This window comes from Bombus impatiens, unplaced genomic scaffold, assembly GCF_000188095.3.
Source record: "Bombus impatiens unplaced genomic scaffold, BIMP_2.2 scf_0320, whole genome shotgun sequence".
In the NCBI taxonomy this organism is placed as follows: Eukaryota; Metazoa; Arthropoda; class Insecta; order Hymenoptera; family Apidae; genus Bombus; species Bombus impatiens.
In genome coordinates, this window is record NT_176739.1 from 603,711 (window position 1) to 619,542 (window position 15,832).

Sequence of the window (15,832 nt, forward strand, 5' to 3'; positions counted from 1 at the left end):
ACAAACACCACCTTTAGGTGGTAAAGTGAATCAAAAAATAAATTACTATACACACTCGCGCATCATTCGTGTACATTAATTTTTGGGGCATACTTCGATTGTATTTGCTATTAATATCGAACGAAGCGTTATTCGTTGCTCGTCGCTTCTCCACACAACTTTATTAAGATATACTTTCATCATAATATTTCCAGTTTACTGCATAGGAAATTTGCTTACACTTTTCTCGAGTTGTTAGTATTTGAGAGATGTGAATCGTTCTTAAGACACACTTTCCACAATTATATCTTTAACTTATTTACTTTCGAAACAATAAAGAATCAGCTGTTGTGTCAAACAATCACCATAATATCTGTCAATAGGGTACCTCGATTGAGTTTGTAGGTACATAGTAGTCTACAATATATTGGATTGTCATAAACATTTATGCTGATTGTCAAAGAACGATGAGCTACCCGGAGAAACAGGATAACATAACGAAGGATGAATGGGTCGCCAAGCTGGAAGAGAATTCTTACACACAACGTGTTTCTATGAACAATTTGATTATGAATTATTTAGTTACAGGTTAGATTTTTCTCTCTTAACACATAACTTTAAGCTGTTGTGTCTTGATCAATCAGTCACAATCAAGTTTTGTTGTGTAGAGGGATTCAAAGAAGCTGCGGAAAAATTTCAACAAGAGTCTGGAGTGGAGCCCACAGTAGATCTAAGCTCTTTGGATGACAGGATTCGTATCAGGGAAGCAATTCAAAATGGTCGTATTCAGGAGGCAACGGATCTCGTGAATCAGCTGCATCCAGAGTTATTGGATAACGATAGATATCTTTACTTCCATTTGCAGCAGCTGCATCTAATTGAACTGATTCGTACAGGAAAAATAGAGGAGGCTCTGCAATTTGCTCAAGATAGACTGAGCGAAGCTGGAGAATCAGACGATATTATTTTGTGTGAATTAGAGCGTACTTTAGCTCTATTGGCTTTTGATGAGCCCCATAAGAGTCCTTATAGTGATTTACTTCACCCAACTCATAGGCAAAAGGTAAACAATTATTGTCTGTAATATTTAATTCTTATTTTTAATGGATTGCAATAATAATTTTATTTATGAATTTATATTTACTAAGTTTCTTTACAAACAATAATGATATTTGCTTTTATAATTAATAGTACAAATATTTTTTTTTTATAAAACTAGATAGCAAGCGAGCTGAATGCAGCTATATTGAAGATGGAGCACAAAGAGTCAACTAGCCCACGATTAAATAATTTGCTGAAGATGATACTTTGGGCACAGGATGAGCTGGAAAAGAAAAAAGTGAAGTATCCAAAAATGACGGATTTGGGCAGTGCCACTATTGAGAGTCCAAAATAATTGTAACCAGGCGAAGTGTGGGACAATATGAATGTATTTATTAGTACAAGAAAATGAACGTATGATTGTACCATATTAGTGTCTACAATGTGAGCAGGGCTTAGGAAAAAAACAGACTTGAGCATTTTAACATAGTCTTAGTACTAATTATTTTCTATAAGAAACATGTATAAAATATCGATGATACATATATATATATATATATATATATATATATATATATATATATATATATATATATATATATATATATATATATATATATATATATATATATATATATATATATATATATATATATATATATATATATATATATATATATATATATATATATATATATATATATATATATATATATATATATATATATATATATATATATATATATATATATATATATATATATATATATATATATATATATATATATATATATATATATATATATATATATATATATATATATATATATATATATATATATATATATATATATATATATATATATATATATATATATATATATATATATATATATATATATATATATATATATATATATATATATATATATATATATATATATATATATATATATATATATATATATATATATATAATATATATATATATATATATTAGACTCGAATTAAGAGAGAGGAATGCACTGATCACAGTAATCATGCAAATTTTTAACATTCGAAGTCATTGTCATAAGTCTCGTCATGTGTATTATACCAATGACGTAACATCAAAAATAAGTTCATTATCGGGTTGTAAAAATATTCATAACATTCACCGATATTTTCTAAATAACACGAGTATATTAAGAAACGGACCATTTTAATTAATATCTATGCAATACACGTGATTCAACATTGCGAAAGTAATTTTAACGTCCCTTAATCGTAAGCTGTGTTATATTACGATAGAACCGATTAAATATTGATAGTAGTTTAAAGTAGAAAAAAGTACTAATAGAGAAATACATAGTTTAGACATAGCATTATGTGATAATTGGTGTTTATAAAGATTTATATTTGGTACCATCGATAGTAAAGAAGCGTAAACAGACATTTTTGGGATCTTTTATATATATATATATATATTCCTCTCTCGGATTATTCATGTCTATATTGCATTCGATTTTTATAAAAACATAAGGAGAATTACATATTAAATAATATTTGTCATTATCGAAACAGCATGTATAATTGTCTTCAGTCAAAATTACCACCCAAACATGTATTCCATTGCTTTCGAAACTAAACCTGTAGATTTCTGTGGAACATTTTCAGGCGATCTCACTGATTGTGAACTAAGATTTTGATTGTAACCAGCTGCCAGTGGCCTTGCATTTTGTATCCTAACAGGTGTGCGTGGTGTATTGTATTCTGGCGATTGAGTGACTCTTGCTAGGTTCGAGAAACATTTAGTACTTCCGTTCATTCTTGAACGACTCTCTTTATCCGACCCTAATATAACACCCTCGTCTGTACAAGGGATCAAACCGATCATTATAGATCCAGATACTATATTTCCATTACACGCGAGTGCCCTTTGTGCTTCTAATTCTGAAGCACATTTTAAGTGTATCCAGTTGCTCTGTGAATGTGGTGGAGGATGCTTGTCCACTACGCGAACTCTACTCGAGATGTGAGCTAAAACTGTATTCATATCACTAGGAGAGAAACCGAAAACGGTTACCCATTGCAAAAGACCTTGTGATTCATTTGCATTAGGGCTCATTGCACCATCGTTAAATATAGAAGTATTCATACTATTCACTAAAAGTCTTGGTTGATAGCAAGGTATACTTTGATTTGTTGCTGACAAGTAGGGTGATGCAGTTTGAGAAGTTTCTAGAGTATCGAATAGTCCTCTTGTTGGAGGTCCACCAGTGTGGCTTTCTGTGACTATTTGTGATGTGTTAGGAGTATTAGCACTTCCGAACACAGCTTTCTGACGATTACTACGATAATCTGGAGTACCATAGTGGGAAGGTGGAGAGGTCAGTGCACTGTGACCAATGTGTGACTGTTTCAGAATATCTTGTGGGCCCATCAAACTTATTTTGGCAGGCTAAAACATTAATAAAAGTGATTACTTAAATTATTGCGCAATATTATGCAATGCAATTTGATGAGTTTCATTTACCGTTGTAGAATCACCTAGAAGGAAATTTGGGAGGTATGCAGAAGTTCCTGGACTTCCAGGATTTTGCACTGGACTTCCAACAGGTGATCCTAATGCCATTGGTTCCATCTAAATCCAAAAGAAATTATCAAATATTTGCTTAAAATTTTATCGAGTATCATAGTACTTAATACAATTTATATTTACAAAAAAGAATTAACTGCCTCTGTGTTAGATATAAAAAATTAATATATTTCTTATTTTAATCAGAGAGACTATATGTTGTTTGTTTTGATACACTTTAAATATTCTTCTATTAGATGTTAACTTTGGCCCGTTGAGGTTATACACACAGAATTTTTAACTGTAAACACCTACAATGTAAATTACTTAAACTCAGGTATGTTATCTTTACTACTTACTACTTTTACTTGAACAAATTCCAAAAATTTTTAACGCAGTGTATAAATACTTAAATATTCACAGCCGTTTAAACGTTTGATTAGATATTTAAATAACGAATAACATTTGATTTCTACTTACAGATGTCTCCTCTATCGTATGAAAAACCGACAAAAATTATTTAAACTGCTTGTAACATTTATCGTCATGATTTATTCACTTTCGAAATTTTAGTGTACTTTTTATTAATGAAGCCTTAAAATACAAGGAAAAAGTAACGATGTGATGATAATTATTTTATTTCAATTTTTATTTTTCGGTACAAGAATTTTTGGCGGGAAAGGAGGCAGCGAGATCATGTGATACGGTAGCAACGCCATTTGCATCTTGAAAGTCGCGTCGGAAGGAAGTCTATATGTGGTGTTCGTCGTTTTACAAATAGATTTTACATTAAAAATTTTTAATGTCATTCGAAAATTAGTAGTGTATACATCCTGTGTATCAAGTAGTATCAGAATTTTCATATAAAAGTGAAGAGTTATAAAGATGGAACATTTTACACATCATTCTTCATGCGATGTATGGCAGCCCTTGTGTCATGGTTTCTTAACAGCATTCTTCCAAAGAAAATATTGCTCCTATTGGTGAGTGAATCCATTCATTTTTAATATTTTCACATCGAACTTTTAATGATTTTGACATTGTTTACGAGTATTAGCATTGCGTCAAAAATTAGGTTAGGTTAAATTACGCGTCCACAAAGGAATTAAACGAAACGGAAAGAGTATTATAATAGTGAATTTTAATAACGATGAAAATTATGTACATATTTACAGCTTCGTTAAACACTTTTTATGATATGACAAGTATGTACCAGGATTTTGATACGCTACTATGTAAGAAACACATATTCGTTTTTAGCTTAATTATCAGACATTACGACGACGCGTGTGCGATTTTTGCCTTTTTCCTTTCTCTTTCATGCTTAATTATATTCAAAATTAACATTTGCGAAAAAATGTAAAAGTTTCTTTTAATAAAAGAGAGAAAATGTTCGCTATACAGAGAAAGCACTCAAAAGTTCACGTCGTAGTAACTTTAGTAACGTAGTAATTTTTGAATTTTCGCGCACATGCATACAGAAATATTTAGACTGCTGATGATTATGCTGTTTTCTATTTTTATAAATATAATGAAATATGAATAAAAATTTGTTTTATCTAGTAAATATTATAATAAATGCTATTTTATATACATATATAGAAATATATAATAATATATTATAATATTAAACTATATATATGTATATAATTATTGTACTACAATAAAATATATCAAAATAATTTGATATTTTATATATTATCGCATATTATATGCATTCTGCAAATCTTTGAAATTTTACATTTTCGAAAAGTGCATAAACATCCGTAGTCTAGAAATAACAATGTAAATAATTCACCAATAAAATTTTCGCAGTAAATAACGATAAGTAGCATTAACAATGTTTAATTAACGATCTTCCTTGTGAAATTGCTTCGTGCAGGAAGACAACTGTAAACAATTTAGATGTACAATAGTGCTTAATAGCCTTAAGATATCGTTAGAATAATTTGAAGAAAAGTTGGATTAGTATCATTTTTGGAAATTTCGTTGTCTAGCAATTTTACAAGAAAGATGGATTTTTGAAATGTGTATTTCGTGGGTGGATCGTTAAATCTCCGCGCCCTGAGCTAAAGTCGTAAATGAAAATTCGTACAAACATACGAAAGCGAGGATATTTTTAGTTAAAATGTTGACATAACACACTTTTATATATAATTCCCCGCATTAAAATGTTTCGCTTAAAACGTGGTTTTCATATGATGGCGCCTGTTTTCAAACTGTTCTCAATTCCTCGTATTTACGCGGGAAAACTTGAAACGTGATAAAGTCACACGATCATTGAATGTAAAAATCTAGATAAAAATATACGCTCCTAAAGTATTATATAGCTGAGATTACGTTGTATGAGATGCACCATTTATGTCACCACTGGGTATTCCATTTTTCAAGAATTGAAATTTCAGTTAATACCAGAATTCATCGAAAAGAACTTTGAATACATTATTATCTTTATAACGACATAGATTTACTTAAAATTTGTATGTTTCTGTTATTTAAAATATCTTTAAGTAGACTTGTTAGATGACAAAAGCATACAGTTTATGGCATAATGAATTGATATCAATTTAGTGGAAATAATAATTACCCAGCATCCGTTTGTGAAGCTAGCTATCAAAAATTGTTCTTGATTGCTTTCCATTGCATTTGTACGACACAATAGCAAGATTTTGAGATGAAAAGACATGTGCTTTCCATATAGAGATTCCCCCTTTCTTTTTGTCAAATATGTAAAAAATGATATGCAATAAAAATAGAAGTACCCTTATAAAATTGTAGTAAAAATAATATTGTTTCAATGTATGGGAAAGCAATGAGAACTTCCTTGTCATTTGTTAAAAAGATCTCTGGACGACCTAACATATATATAATATATGTGTATATATATATATGCATATGGAGAGACGGATTTATGCTTCCTTTGGTTTCTTTTCTTTGAGTAATTTGTTCTGTGTTGTATTTTCTTTTATTTTTTTACTTTCTCTCCCTCTCTTTGGTAGTTCCATGGATATGTTTTAAATGAAACCTTTTCTTCACGCGAGAATACATTTAGAGCCTAGAACATATTTTGGTTTATTATTAGTGGCAGATCTACAAATATTTAAAGAATTTTTCTTCATAACTTTCTTTGAGAAATTGTACACATAAATATTTTGAAAATTTTATCTTAATCTTCTTAATCAAATATTTTGAATTAATTTAATTTTTCAAAGGTAATTTCAAGATTAATTTCTTTTAAACGACAGTAAGTGAATCGAATTTGGTTGAATTCAAATTAAAAAAGGGGGAAATAGAGAGTTAGATAGATCTGTCACTACTCGTACGACGAAGACGTCTAGTCGAACGTCACCCTTATGTTTATCGATATGATATTTAATTACGATTACGCGGCTTAAAAATTAGCGTTAGATACGATGGGAACAATCTCCTAACGTACTCGTTTTACACTCTTAGGAAGCAACGTGAAAAATAACTGTCGTTATTATCGAGCTAGGATGATTCCCGTGATCAGAAAAATGATCATCCGATTGAATATTCTGGTTGCCTCACTCCCTGAAATAGAAAATAACTTTCCTTAGAATACGCTTTACAAAATATAAGTTGCAACCATTAAGTAGCTGAGAATATTTTAGAACATGATGCTTTTCAGTTATTGTATGATTTTTAAAGCGACAATATTAACCGTTCAGAATTATTTGGGCATAAATGGACAATATACAAAATTCTATAATAATGTTCTATATAATACTTAAAACTAATATTGTTGTTCCAAGCATATTTGTTTGCTCTAAGCAAAGAATTTAAATGACGATGGAGAAAAGCAAAAGAATCTTAGTATTGCTAACTTCCTACTACTGCTCTTATTCAGAATATCAAAGCGATGTTTCTTTTTTGCAACTGCAAATCTTCTGATCTATATCAACGTACCAAAGATTCTATAATGCAAATGGAAAAGGAATATTCTTCAAACAAGATCAAGTTTCTACTTTCATTCATCATCTAAGACTCTCTTTGTCATGCCATATTCATCATTACTTGATCTTCAATAAAACACTTCAAAGCAAACAGGAAATCAATAGCACTTTTCTTCTCCAAGAAGCTATTCTGTTTAAACAGTTTTTCAAGAGGACTTGATCTGCCTTCATTGTCTATTCAATCAATTAAATTGTTGTATCTGGATTTGTAATGATAAATTTGTACTTGTATTTATATTTGTAATGGATTTCTTTGACTTTGAAAAGTGTTCTATCTTCCAAGCAGCCTAATTAGGTCAAGTTTAAAATAATGATGTTGGATAGCTAAGAATTTCATGTCTCATATTTTTGAATTTTTCTCTATAAACGATATGTATGTGAAATTATGACGAGTTCGACTTCTGTTTATTGTGTCTATTATTCATGTAGGTTTGTTTCTCCGATAAACACTATCAATCCTTCCGATTCGATGCTTTTTGGTTAGGTTAATTGTCACTTGACCATCTTGATTGATGAATTATTTATCAAGCCCAAACGGGCAAGTGTTTAATCGCCAACTAATTAACCCATAATGTAATCAATTTCGCGATTTATTTGCATTTGAAAGTGTATCTCTCTTGACCGAATACAACGGCCAGTAAATTTTGCGTGAATTGCGTTCGAAGTATTCACCCGTGTAATGCAACTATAAATAGTAGTCCCTAAATTAGTGTTTAACTAATAAAATATGTAACGTATTGTAAATCCTCTTTTTTCCATAGAATTAATATTTGTCACGATGTTCGCTGGCAATGTCCTCAATACTAAAAGAAGAAACAAGATATAAGGTCCAATTAATCACGTTACAGTCGGTAAAGAGGCGATTCTACATGGAGAATCAAATAAAAAGTATAATAACATTCATACATTTCACAATTGTAGAATGTATGCCCTGTTAATTATTTACTCTATAATTACCCAAGTTTACGTACATTAAACAAATTTTTAAATTCGATCCTATTCCCAAAAAATTGTATTCTGTACTTTCGATGTATTTTATCACGTAGAGTCGTTCCCGTGTCAATTGTATAATCTTATATCCTTGATTTCTGAACATTCCCGTATAGAATTGTCTGAAACGTCGAATCGAAAGGATCTACGAATTGTTGACCGAACAGTGGTGACATCTAGGTTGTTTCCAGCGAAATGTTTGGTCGAACGACGGAGAATCACCGGGGATTTTACCATTGATTAAATCGTTGCGTGTGTGGCTCTGTGCCCTGGTCTCGCGGCTCTCCATCACCGGGGCTTTCAGGATCCTCTCGTCTCCTTCCACGCTCTCCTCTTTGCTCTGCAGATAGACGGTCGCTATTGTCGCCAAGCACTTGAGCTTCATGTCGCCACGCTTGAAGTGTTTGTTGGCAACGCGAAACTCCAAGCCCAATACCGCGGTCTCCAGGCCCTTCTCGTCCACGGCGGTAATGTGCGGTCCCTTCAGGTACTGGGTATCGGCCTGAAAAGCCGTTGATTGTTTTCGTAACAATAAAACGGACAGAGGCAGAGTCGCGGCTTTTACCGACAATGCGCGATTAGAGTTCACTTTATGCGCCCTCTTTTCACATCGGTCGCCTTTATGCCGGCTTTTCTCACGGTTACATGAGAGACATCCTTCGCTTGTTGCGATTAGCCATAGAGGCAGAAATTGTCTAGTATGGAAGTGGATCGACAGATGTTGCTGTATAAGCTTCCTTAGATGGTTAAACATTTTATATCGATCCGATGTATAATCGTTTGAGATTTTGTAAAGGGAAATGAGAGAAGAGAAAAAGGAAATGAGAAAAAGACTACAGAATGAGAAAAGGAAGAAGGGATAAGAGATGAGGGGAAGGGATAGAAGGAAGAAAGAAAAAGGAAGTGGCGGCAAAGAAGAGAGAGCGAGGAAGATAAGAGTGGCAGATCTAGTGTTTTATATCTCGGGGTAATTTATGATAGTTCTGAAGCGAATGTGGCGAATTATATCTATGGCAGATCGTATAGACCTGTAGACTCATAAATCCATAGACTGTAGTAGTTGAGTTTTCATTGTCGAATTAGAGACGCAGAACATTAGGGAGAGACTGTTTTACGAGGTACTTACCGGATCGCCGTTGATGAACCAAGTTAACAGGGCGGCCGGTTTTGAGGGTGCTGATGTGCAGTTCATGCGGACCACCTCCCCTACTTGGTAGCGTGAACGACCACCGGTTATTCGTGGTCCTTCGTCAGGAAGAACTGTAAAGAGGGCAATTTTCACCTTTTTCTATTAGCCAAGCTCTCAGCTATCTATTTTCACATATACTGTCGCTCGTAAATATCCGGACACTTAGATTGATTTATAGTAACGATATTTGTATCTGACCATTATGTATAAATTATTGACGAACTAATAATCGATTATGGCGATTATAGGGAATAAATTCGGTTTATCCGTAATTTTGTAATTAAAGCACATGTTGTTAAAAATAAGTAACTGCAAGTACCTCGGAGAAATAGTATGCCTCACGTGATACCGTAGAAACGCACAATTCATTTTCGAGGGTCTGCTAGTCTCAAGAGGATAATCGAATGGTTAAGTGGCCGGAAATGAATTAATAAATTTGCTCACCTACTACCGTCATGTCTGCGTGATCAGACACGGTTTGAAAGGCGGGAGCCTCGGCAGAGACCTCGCATCGGTATCTCCCTGAACTAGTAAGATTCACATTGTTCAGTACTACCGATATCTTGGTGGAATTGTGTATCTGCAACCGAAGATCGTCACAGATTCTAATCTTTATTTGAGAGCGATTGGATATTCCTGCTAGATATACTCACGTTCACGTTTACGCCAGGAACACGGAAGGTCTGCACCATGGGTTCGTCCCTCGGCACGAAACGATAGAACTCATGGCCGTCTTTGTACCATTTCACCGAGTACAATACCTCTTTGTCCAGGTTGAAGTTGCACTGCATACGGACAGTTTCGTTTAGAACGACGTGCTGTGGTATCTGTAGGGCCGTCATACGAAGAGCCACGATACCTGCGAAGAGTTTTCAACGTGCTTGTAGTATTTCTTTTTTTAGGAAAATTTTTGAGAAAATTATAAAATATTTTGAACACGAATATGCCTCGGATCTTAAAAAATTATTCAAATTTAATCTTCATCGAAACTAAATGTATTCTGGATATTCTTTCATGCGATTAAGTAGTCGAGGTATATCCTGGTAGTAACTTTCATGCTCGAAACTGTATCTAAATTAATCTAAAACCTAGCGGAAATATACTCGAGAGATGTTTGACTACGCGTCGTATACTACTGAATCCGGTATATGAGTGGTAGCGTAAGATCTTCTATATGTCTGACTATATACGAGTCCATATTACTCAAACCCGCCATCTGTTGTCCAAATCTCTACCTTTCCGCAGAATCCAATCTATTTCGTATAACCCATCTCTAAAAGGACGTAGATCACTTTGGTCAAACACGAAACCAATCGGCGGATACGAAACAAAACTCTTTTCTTGTCGAATCATCGACGGTACTTCGATAGGATGTCTGTAACTGCACCGTAGCCGAGCCGTTGATCCTCTTACGCGGTAAGCTTCTTAAAATTACCCGTGATCGAACGGAAAATACGTTGCGAAACTGAGCAAATGCTTCTCTCTTTGGAGCGGTATTTAATCGCGGCCACTCTCCTCTTTTCCTTCCCTTCAACAAAGACAGAGGTTATTGGAAACGATACAGGGGACGATTATATTGCGTCTTGTTGATGGTGAAAAATCAGCGATTTCCAGTCAGATATTCAATAGATCATATTCCTTACTCCTTTCATTCTGTTCGTCGATTGAATCGATGGAAAATTGACAAAAGCGAGTGAAGTGTTAGAACCGTATCGGCAGGAAGCTTTCATTTTCTATTACTGCCTATTTCCTTATTCAATCGTTACTGGTAATGCTACCAATCCACTAAACATCACTCGAGAATCGTTGGTTGTAATTTTTTTTTCGAGTGGCCTTAATTAACTTCTTCCATCCTGTTCCACTCCATATTTTTTTTTCTCCCCTCGGAAACAGCCTTTTTCACGACGATCTCGTCGCGTTCGTATTCGTTCGATTATCCATTTGGTTGGATCTGTGGATCTTTTAAAAGAACGTATTGCCGGTCGATAAGGAAGGCTTCTCCCCTATCAGCCGTGTGTGATCAGGGCTATGAGAACATTGTAGGTCAGACCGGTATAAATTGCGGTATTTTCGGTCGGTTTCCGTCAGATACGGCTACGTTTATTGGAAACGCGTCCTTCTATTCGAGATGGGATACGACGGAAGGAATCTTCGACGATGAACATCAATATTCCACGTGGTTGAAATAGATCGAGCCACGAAATAGAGGATGGGAATCGTACTTAACATCGAATTGCCCATAAGATGTCGTATCCCTTTTACAGCTCTGTTGGAAATACTCGAAATTTTATGAAACCTCAATTTCAGTAAATTGTTAAATGAAACTGTTTTTGTATAGAATGGAGTAGTTTGCTGTGTAGATTAACCATCGAAAGAAACATTTCCGATCTATAGAGGGCTGTTGTATCTTCCGAGTGGAGAGGTGGACACCTGGCGTCACGACGCTGGTCGCACGTGCTCGTGACGGACACGGACACGGTCGATTTAATTAAAGGCAATCGGACGAGGGTTGGACGAACCTGTCGAGAGGGGAGGTTAATCAGTAGCTAGATATATACTCAGATTATTTACCGACTGTATTATCGCCTGGTATTACGCGCTTATGCCTCGAATTAAACGGTACACGGCCACCGGCGTTAATTTTCAGCTTGCGTGCTCCAACCGTATTTTTTCAGGGCTCGAATTATCGAATTTTCTGCCACGGCAGTCGTATGTTAACATACACGGGATTTCCCAAAATAAGAAGCTTTTAGTAGCCGTGATTATATGTACAGAGGTGGATATAAAAATTAAAATGTTTGAAAAACATCCATTTTTTTATCATATACAGAGTGTCTAAGTTTTTAGAGACCAAAGTATATTCGGTAGATTCTATGGGTTTAATAAATAAGAGGGAGATAAATAAAAAGAACGCCAGGCGGTTAAAATTTCCCACAGCCTGTGTGCAAATGCATTTAAGATGTAGCATAATCAAGCAAACAGAAAGCTCGATTGATGCTACGTTTGATGTGGCGCCAATTTAATTACACGGCATCTAGCATTGACCAAATGCAGATGTTAAGCTAGATTGTAACAACCAAATAAGTTTGTCTTCGCCTAAACGTATCTTCGTTCTAACTGTCTGTGCTGTTTTACCTTCTACGGTTAACAAGTTGTACGCGGTTGGCAACTAAGTGATTGCAGATTTTGTCATTAGGTGGTAATGACTTAGTTGCCAACCTAACAGTTGTATTTACCATGCGTCGGACAAAGTTAAAGAGAATTCTATGTATCGACGAAACCACAATTATCCACTGTAAAAGCGTATAAAAGCGCAGGAGTTCTGAAAACGCAATCAGACCGGTAGGTAGTGGCTGCAGCGTAATTTCCTTGTTCCTTGTTGAAATTAGGAAGGTTAGGGTAGCGGGGAGAGAAAGAATGAATGAACGAGGGCGCGCCGAGCAAAAGAGTAAGAGAGAGAGAGAGAGGGGGTGGTCGCGGCGTATTGTTTTATTTAAACGGACTCAAAGCTAGCGCCGGTTTACCGGCGAGTTTTATTGGAAATTGAGCCAATTAGAGTACTCGAGTTAACGACCTATCGTAATACGCTTTCGCGAGGCCATCGACGGTTATGTCGTTCTGTTGGCCCCCGTCTTTAAACGAACGTGACATCACGAACCGCTTTACGCGCCCGTATATTTTCTCGTTTCTTGATTGGCAATGGTCCTGGAAGCGATTAACCGATGCTCGCGCGACGACCGGAAGAAGTTGTCGACTCGGTCGCTTCCTCGTTCAACCAGCACCTTGTCGCTTTGTATCGTCTTTCGTTTCTCTTTTTTTTATTTACTAGCTCGAAACTGACGTTTCCTTTCGCTAGAATGAAAAAAGTGGTATCTTCGTTCAGCTGGAAATTGCAAGATACGTTTAAATAAGGTTCGATGCCTTTTTTCCTTAGTTTGAGTTCACGTTAGCTTTAGGACGAACTGAATATTTTCCGCAGCAATTCGGATCTGATCGATTGAAATTTGAACGAGAATTTGGGCCAATTCTAATCGAAGCTGTTTTTAATTAATATCTTCTTCGAAATCAAACGCAATCTACGTTGATGGAAATTTAAGTTGGAATCTATGTTAATTCTCCTATTATAATTCGTTAAGCTTGAACTCGACTCGGTCTTACGACATTTGAACTCGAATTAAAATTTTGGATTTGAATCGAACGTTTGCAGCTTCTATAAAATTCACTAAAAAATGGAATTGGACCTTAACTTAGATCTGGCGCGTCTTCCAATTTAGAGTGTAATTCCAGTTAATCGAATGAAAAAAGAATCAGGCGAATTAACTTGACGACTAATTTGTTATAGTGTAAGTGTGAATGCGAATACAAGTTACATTTGGTATACGTAATGTTAAAAAATTGGACAAAAATGGTTTCGGTGGTAGGTTTTATTCAGACCGGGAATTTATCCACTTTTCCGCTTATCCTGCTGGACTTCCGCGTCCCGGGAATCCTATTTCTATCCTCGACAAAGCGGATCCTATCTAAATGTCTGTTGGTTACCATATTACCGCCATTCTCTCAGGGAAGTTGGCGCTCTACACGGTAAACCGACGTTGAAAATAGGCTCTTAATTCTCATTTGGTCGTTTAACGTCGTGGCAACGTCAAATAAACGACGAATAAACAATGAACAAACAAAAACAGCAACTTGCCTTGTCACGAATTTGGTTTTCATTTGAACGTACAAGGGAGGGAAGGTCTTGAGCAAATCTTGAACATGTTACCACCATAGAAATCTTTGATCTACGTGCGCTGCAGTTCGAACTGGATTCCTCTAAATCGAATCTTTGGACGCGGAGTTTTACTGAAAACTGGAATCTGTCACGTCAGGGCCATGGATTTCACGAAACTGCCCGAGCACAGAACCGAAGATTGATGACCAGAGTGGCAGATAGAATTGTCCCGGGATCTCCACGTGGACTAAGGAAGATCGACGCGTTTAGGATATTGGAATTACGCAAATTACACAGGGGGAACGCGGAAATCGATGTGGCTCGGATGCCAGAGGCCCATTGGTTGTCGTGCAAACATCCAAACAATGCGAACAGCCGCGTGGAGACCGGTTATCGGTTCAAATATTGACTGGCGATATCTTTAACCGGCAACGAATGCAATTGATCACAGTTAAATATTTATTCCTCTAACCAATTAGTAGTTGGAATGCTAGGAATCTACTTCGTCACTGAACCATCGGCAAAAGAATCCATCGGACATCCTCGGAACCACATCCTACCATCGCGGTCTACTTGGAAAATCGTCGAAACTCGGAGAATACCGTTTTGGATTACCGGACGACGAACCGACCAACTTGAATAGACCAACTTCTTTCATCAAAGAGAAGCTTTTCCTGTTTCGTCGTGACATCAATAGGTACACTGAGGCCTACCTGAGTGTAGTATGAAAGCGGAGAGCGCGACGAGGCTGGACAACAGGGTCCTGTGGTTCACCGGAAACGGCATCCTCTCTGGCGACCCCATGGACCGTGGACCATTCGAAGATCTCGTCACTGGCTGGCCATCCTCTTGGTCTTTTGGCACTGTTCACGCACACGAGACTGAAATCGATCTGTCTTTCTCTCTCTTTCTCTGTCTGTTTGTCCGTCCGTCCACCAGGTGTACACCTCGACCACGACGGCTACGATCTCGGGACAACGACGTGGTATAGAAGAGGTGCGGTACGTCGGACACAGGGGCACCCGGACGAGCGACCTTCGGGAACGGTCAGCAGGTGTCGGAGCGGCACATTATTTTCCACGTTTCGCGCGGTCTAATTGAAAATCTATACGGGCCAGAGAGGCAGTCGCTACTGCGGCATCGGCACACACCAGCAGAGGGAACCTGGAGGTGCTGGTGTGTTGCTGCTGCTACTGCTGCTGCTGCTACCACTATGATGCTCCCTTGCTAGTGTGGTGGTTGTAGCCCGATGGTGGTGGTTGGAGGTGCTGGTGCTGCTGCTCTGGTAGCGACAGAGACGGTTGGATGGTGGGGATGGTTGGGCGGGTTGGTAGGGGAAGGGCGGTGGAGCGGCCGGGAGCAGAGGAGCGAAGAGAGACGAAGGCAGCCGC

At 36.3% G+C, this 15,832-nt stretch overlaps 4 protein-coding genes across 10 annotated transcripts in view; 2 read left to right on the forward strand and 2 right to left on the reverse strand.

The window, feature by feature from the left end:
* The first annotated feature begins 10 nt into the window (after nt 1-10).
* Nucleotides 11-1,509, forward strand: LOC100747326 (glucose-induced degradation protein 8 homolog). Of its 2 annotated transcripts, none has more exons than XM_033320622.1 (4): nt 11-242; nt 362-567; nt 648-1,042; nt 1,199-1,509. In XM_033320622.1, exons 2-4 carry the CDS (start codon nt 447-449, stop codon nt 1,373-1,375), a joined length of 693 nt encoding a protein of 230 aa, XP_033176513.1. In that variant the 5' UTR covers nt 11-242; nt 362-446; the 3' UTR covers nt 1,376-1,509. The 2 variants fall into 2 exon arrangements, with proteins under 2 accessions (XP_033176513.1, XP_033176514.1); XM_033320623.1 differs by having other exon boundaries at nt 11-233; nt 363-567.
* Nucleotides 1,510-2,395: 886 nt separating this feature from the next.
* Nucleotides 2,396-4,070, reverse strand: LOC105680734 (nucleoporin Nup35). The gene is made up of 3 exons (XM_012385381.3): nt 3,937-4,070; nt 3,536-3,643; nt 2,396-3,460 (listed from the first exon to the last, which is right to left on the reverse strand). Exons 2-3 carry the CDS (start codon nt 3,641-3,643, stop codon nt 2,609-2,611), a joined length of 960 nt encoding a protein of 319 aa, XP_012240804.1. The 5' UTR covers nt 3,937-4,070; the 3' UTR covers nt 2,396-2,608.
* A 185-nt stretch (nt 4,071-4,255) lies between these two features.
* The window catches only part of LOC100747447, a 132,283-nt gene continuing 120,706 nt past the window's right edge, over nt 4,256-15,832 (forward strand). The window contains exon 1 of one of the 2 annotated variants that reach the window (XM_024367436.2): nt 4,256-4,560. The gene's annotated coding sequence lies outside the window, so the exon portion shown is untranslated. The remainder of the gene's footprint in view (nt 4,561-15,832) is intronic. The other variant, XM_024367435.2, reaches the window with a different exon arrangement.
* LOC100747727 (cell adhesion molecule 2) lies at nt 5,559-15,701 on the reverse strand. 5 transcript variants are annotated; one of them, XM_012385458.3, is made up of 7 exons: nt 10,966-11,174; nt 10,384-10,589; nt 10,175-10,310; nt 9,668-9,801; nt 8,764-9,043; nt 7,014-7,129; nt 5,559-6,632 (listed from the first exon to the last, which is right to left on the reverse strand). In XM_012385458.3, exons 1-6 carry the CDS (start codon nt 11,081-11,083, stop codon nt 7,059-7,061), a joined length of 945 nt encoding a protein of 314 aa, XP_012240881.1. In that variant the 5' UTR covers nt 11,084-11,174; the 3' UTR covers nt 5,559-6,632; nt 7,014-7,058. The 5 variants fall into 5 exon arrangements, with proteins under 5 accessions (XP_012240881.1, XP_024223201.1, XP_012240883.1 ...); XM_024367433.2 differs by having other exon boundaries at nt 8,776-9,043; nt 10,966-11,123; XM_012385460.3 differs by lacking the exon at nt 10,966-11,174 and adding an exon at nt 15,155-15,701 and having other exon boundaries at nt 5,559-7,129.

Coding starts and splice junctions, on each gene's coding strand:
- LOC100747326 (XM_033320622.1), top strand. CDS start 447: ATGAGCTACCCGGAGAAACAGGATAACATAACGAAGGATGAATGGGTC. Junction 568..647: donor TATGAATTATTTAGTTACAG/GTTAGATTTTTC, acceptor TTTGTTGTGTAG/AGGGATTCAAAGAAGCTGCG. Junction 1,043..1,198: donor ACCCAACTCATAGGCAAAAG/GTAAACAATTAT, acceptor TTATAAAACTAG/ATAGCAAGCGAGCTGAATGC.
- LOC100747727 (XM_012385458.3), bottom strand. CDS start 11,083: ATGATTCGACAAGAAAAGAGTTTTGTTTCGTATCCGCCGATTGGTTTC. Junction 10,311..10,383: donor TTCCTGGCGTAAACGTGAAC/GTGAGTATATCT, acceptor CTTCGGTTGCAG/ATACACAATTCCACCAAGAT. Junction 9,802..10,174: donor CGCAGACATGACGGTAGTAG/GTGAGCAAATTT, acceptor CCCTCTTTACAG/TTCTTCCTGACGAAGGACCA.
- LOC105680734 (XM_012385381.3), bottom strand. CDS start 3,643: ATGGAACCAATGGCATTAGGATCACCTGTTGGAAGTCCAGTGCAAAAT. Junction 3,461..3,535: donor TTCTAGGTGATTCTACAACG/GTAAATGAAACT, acceptor TTAATGTTTTAG/CCTGCCAAAATAAGTTTGAT.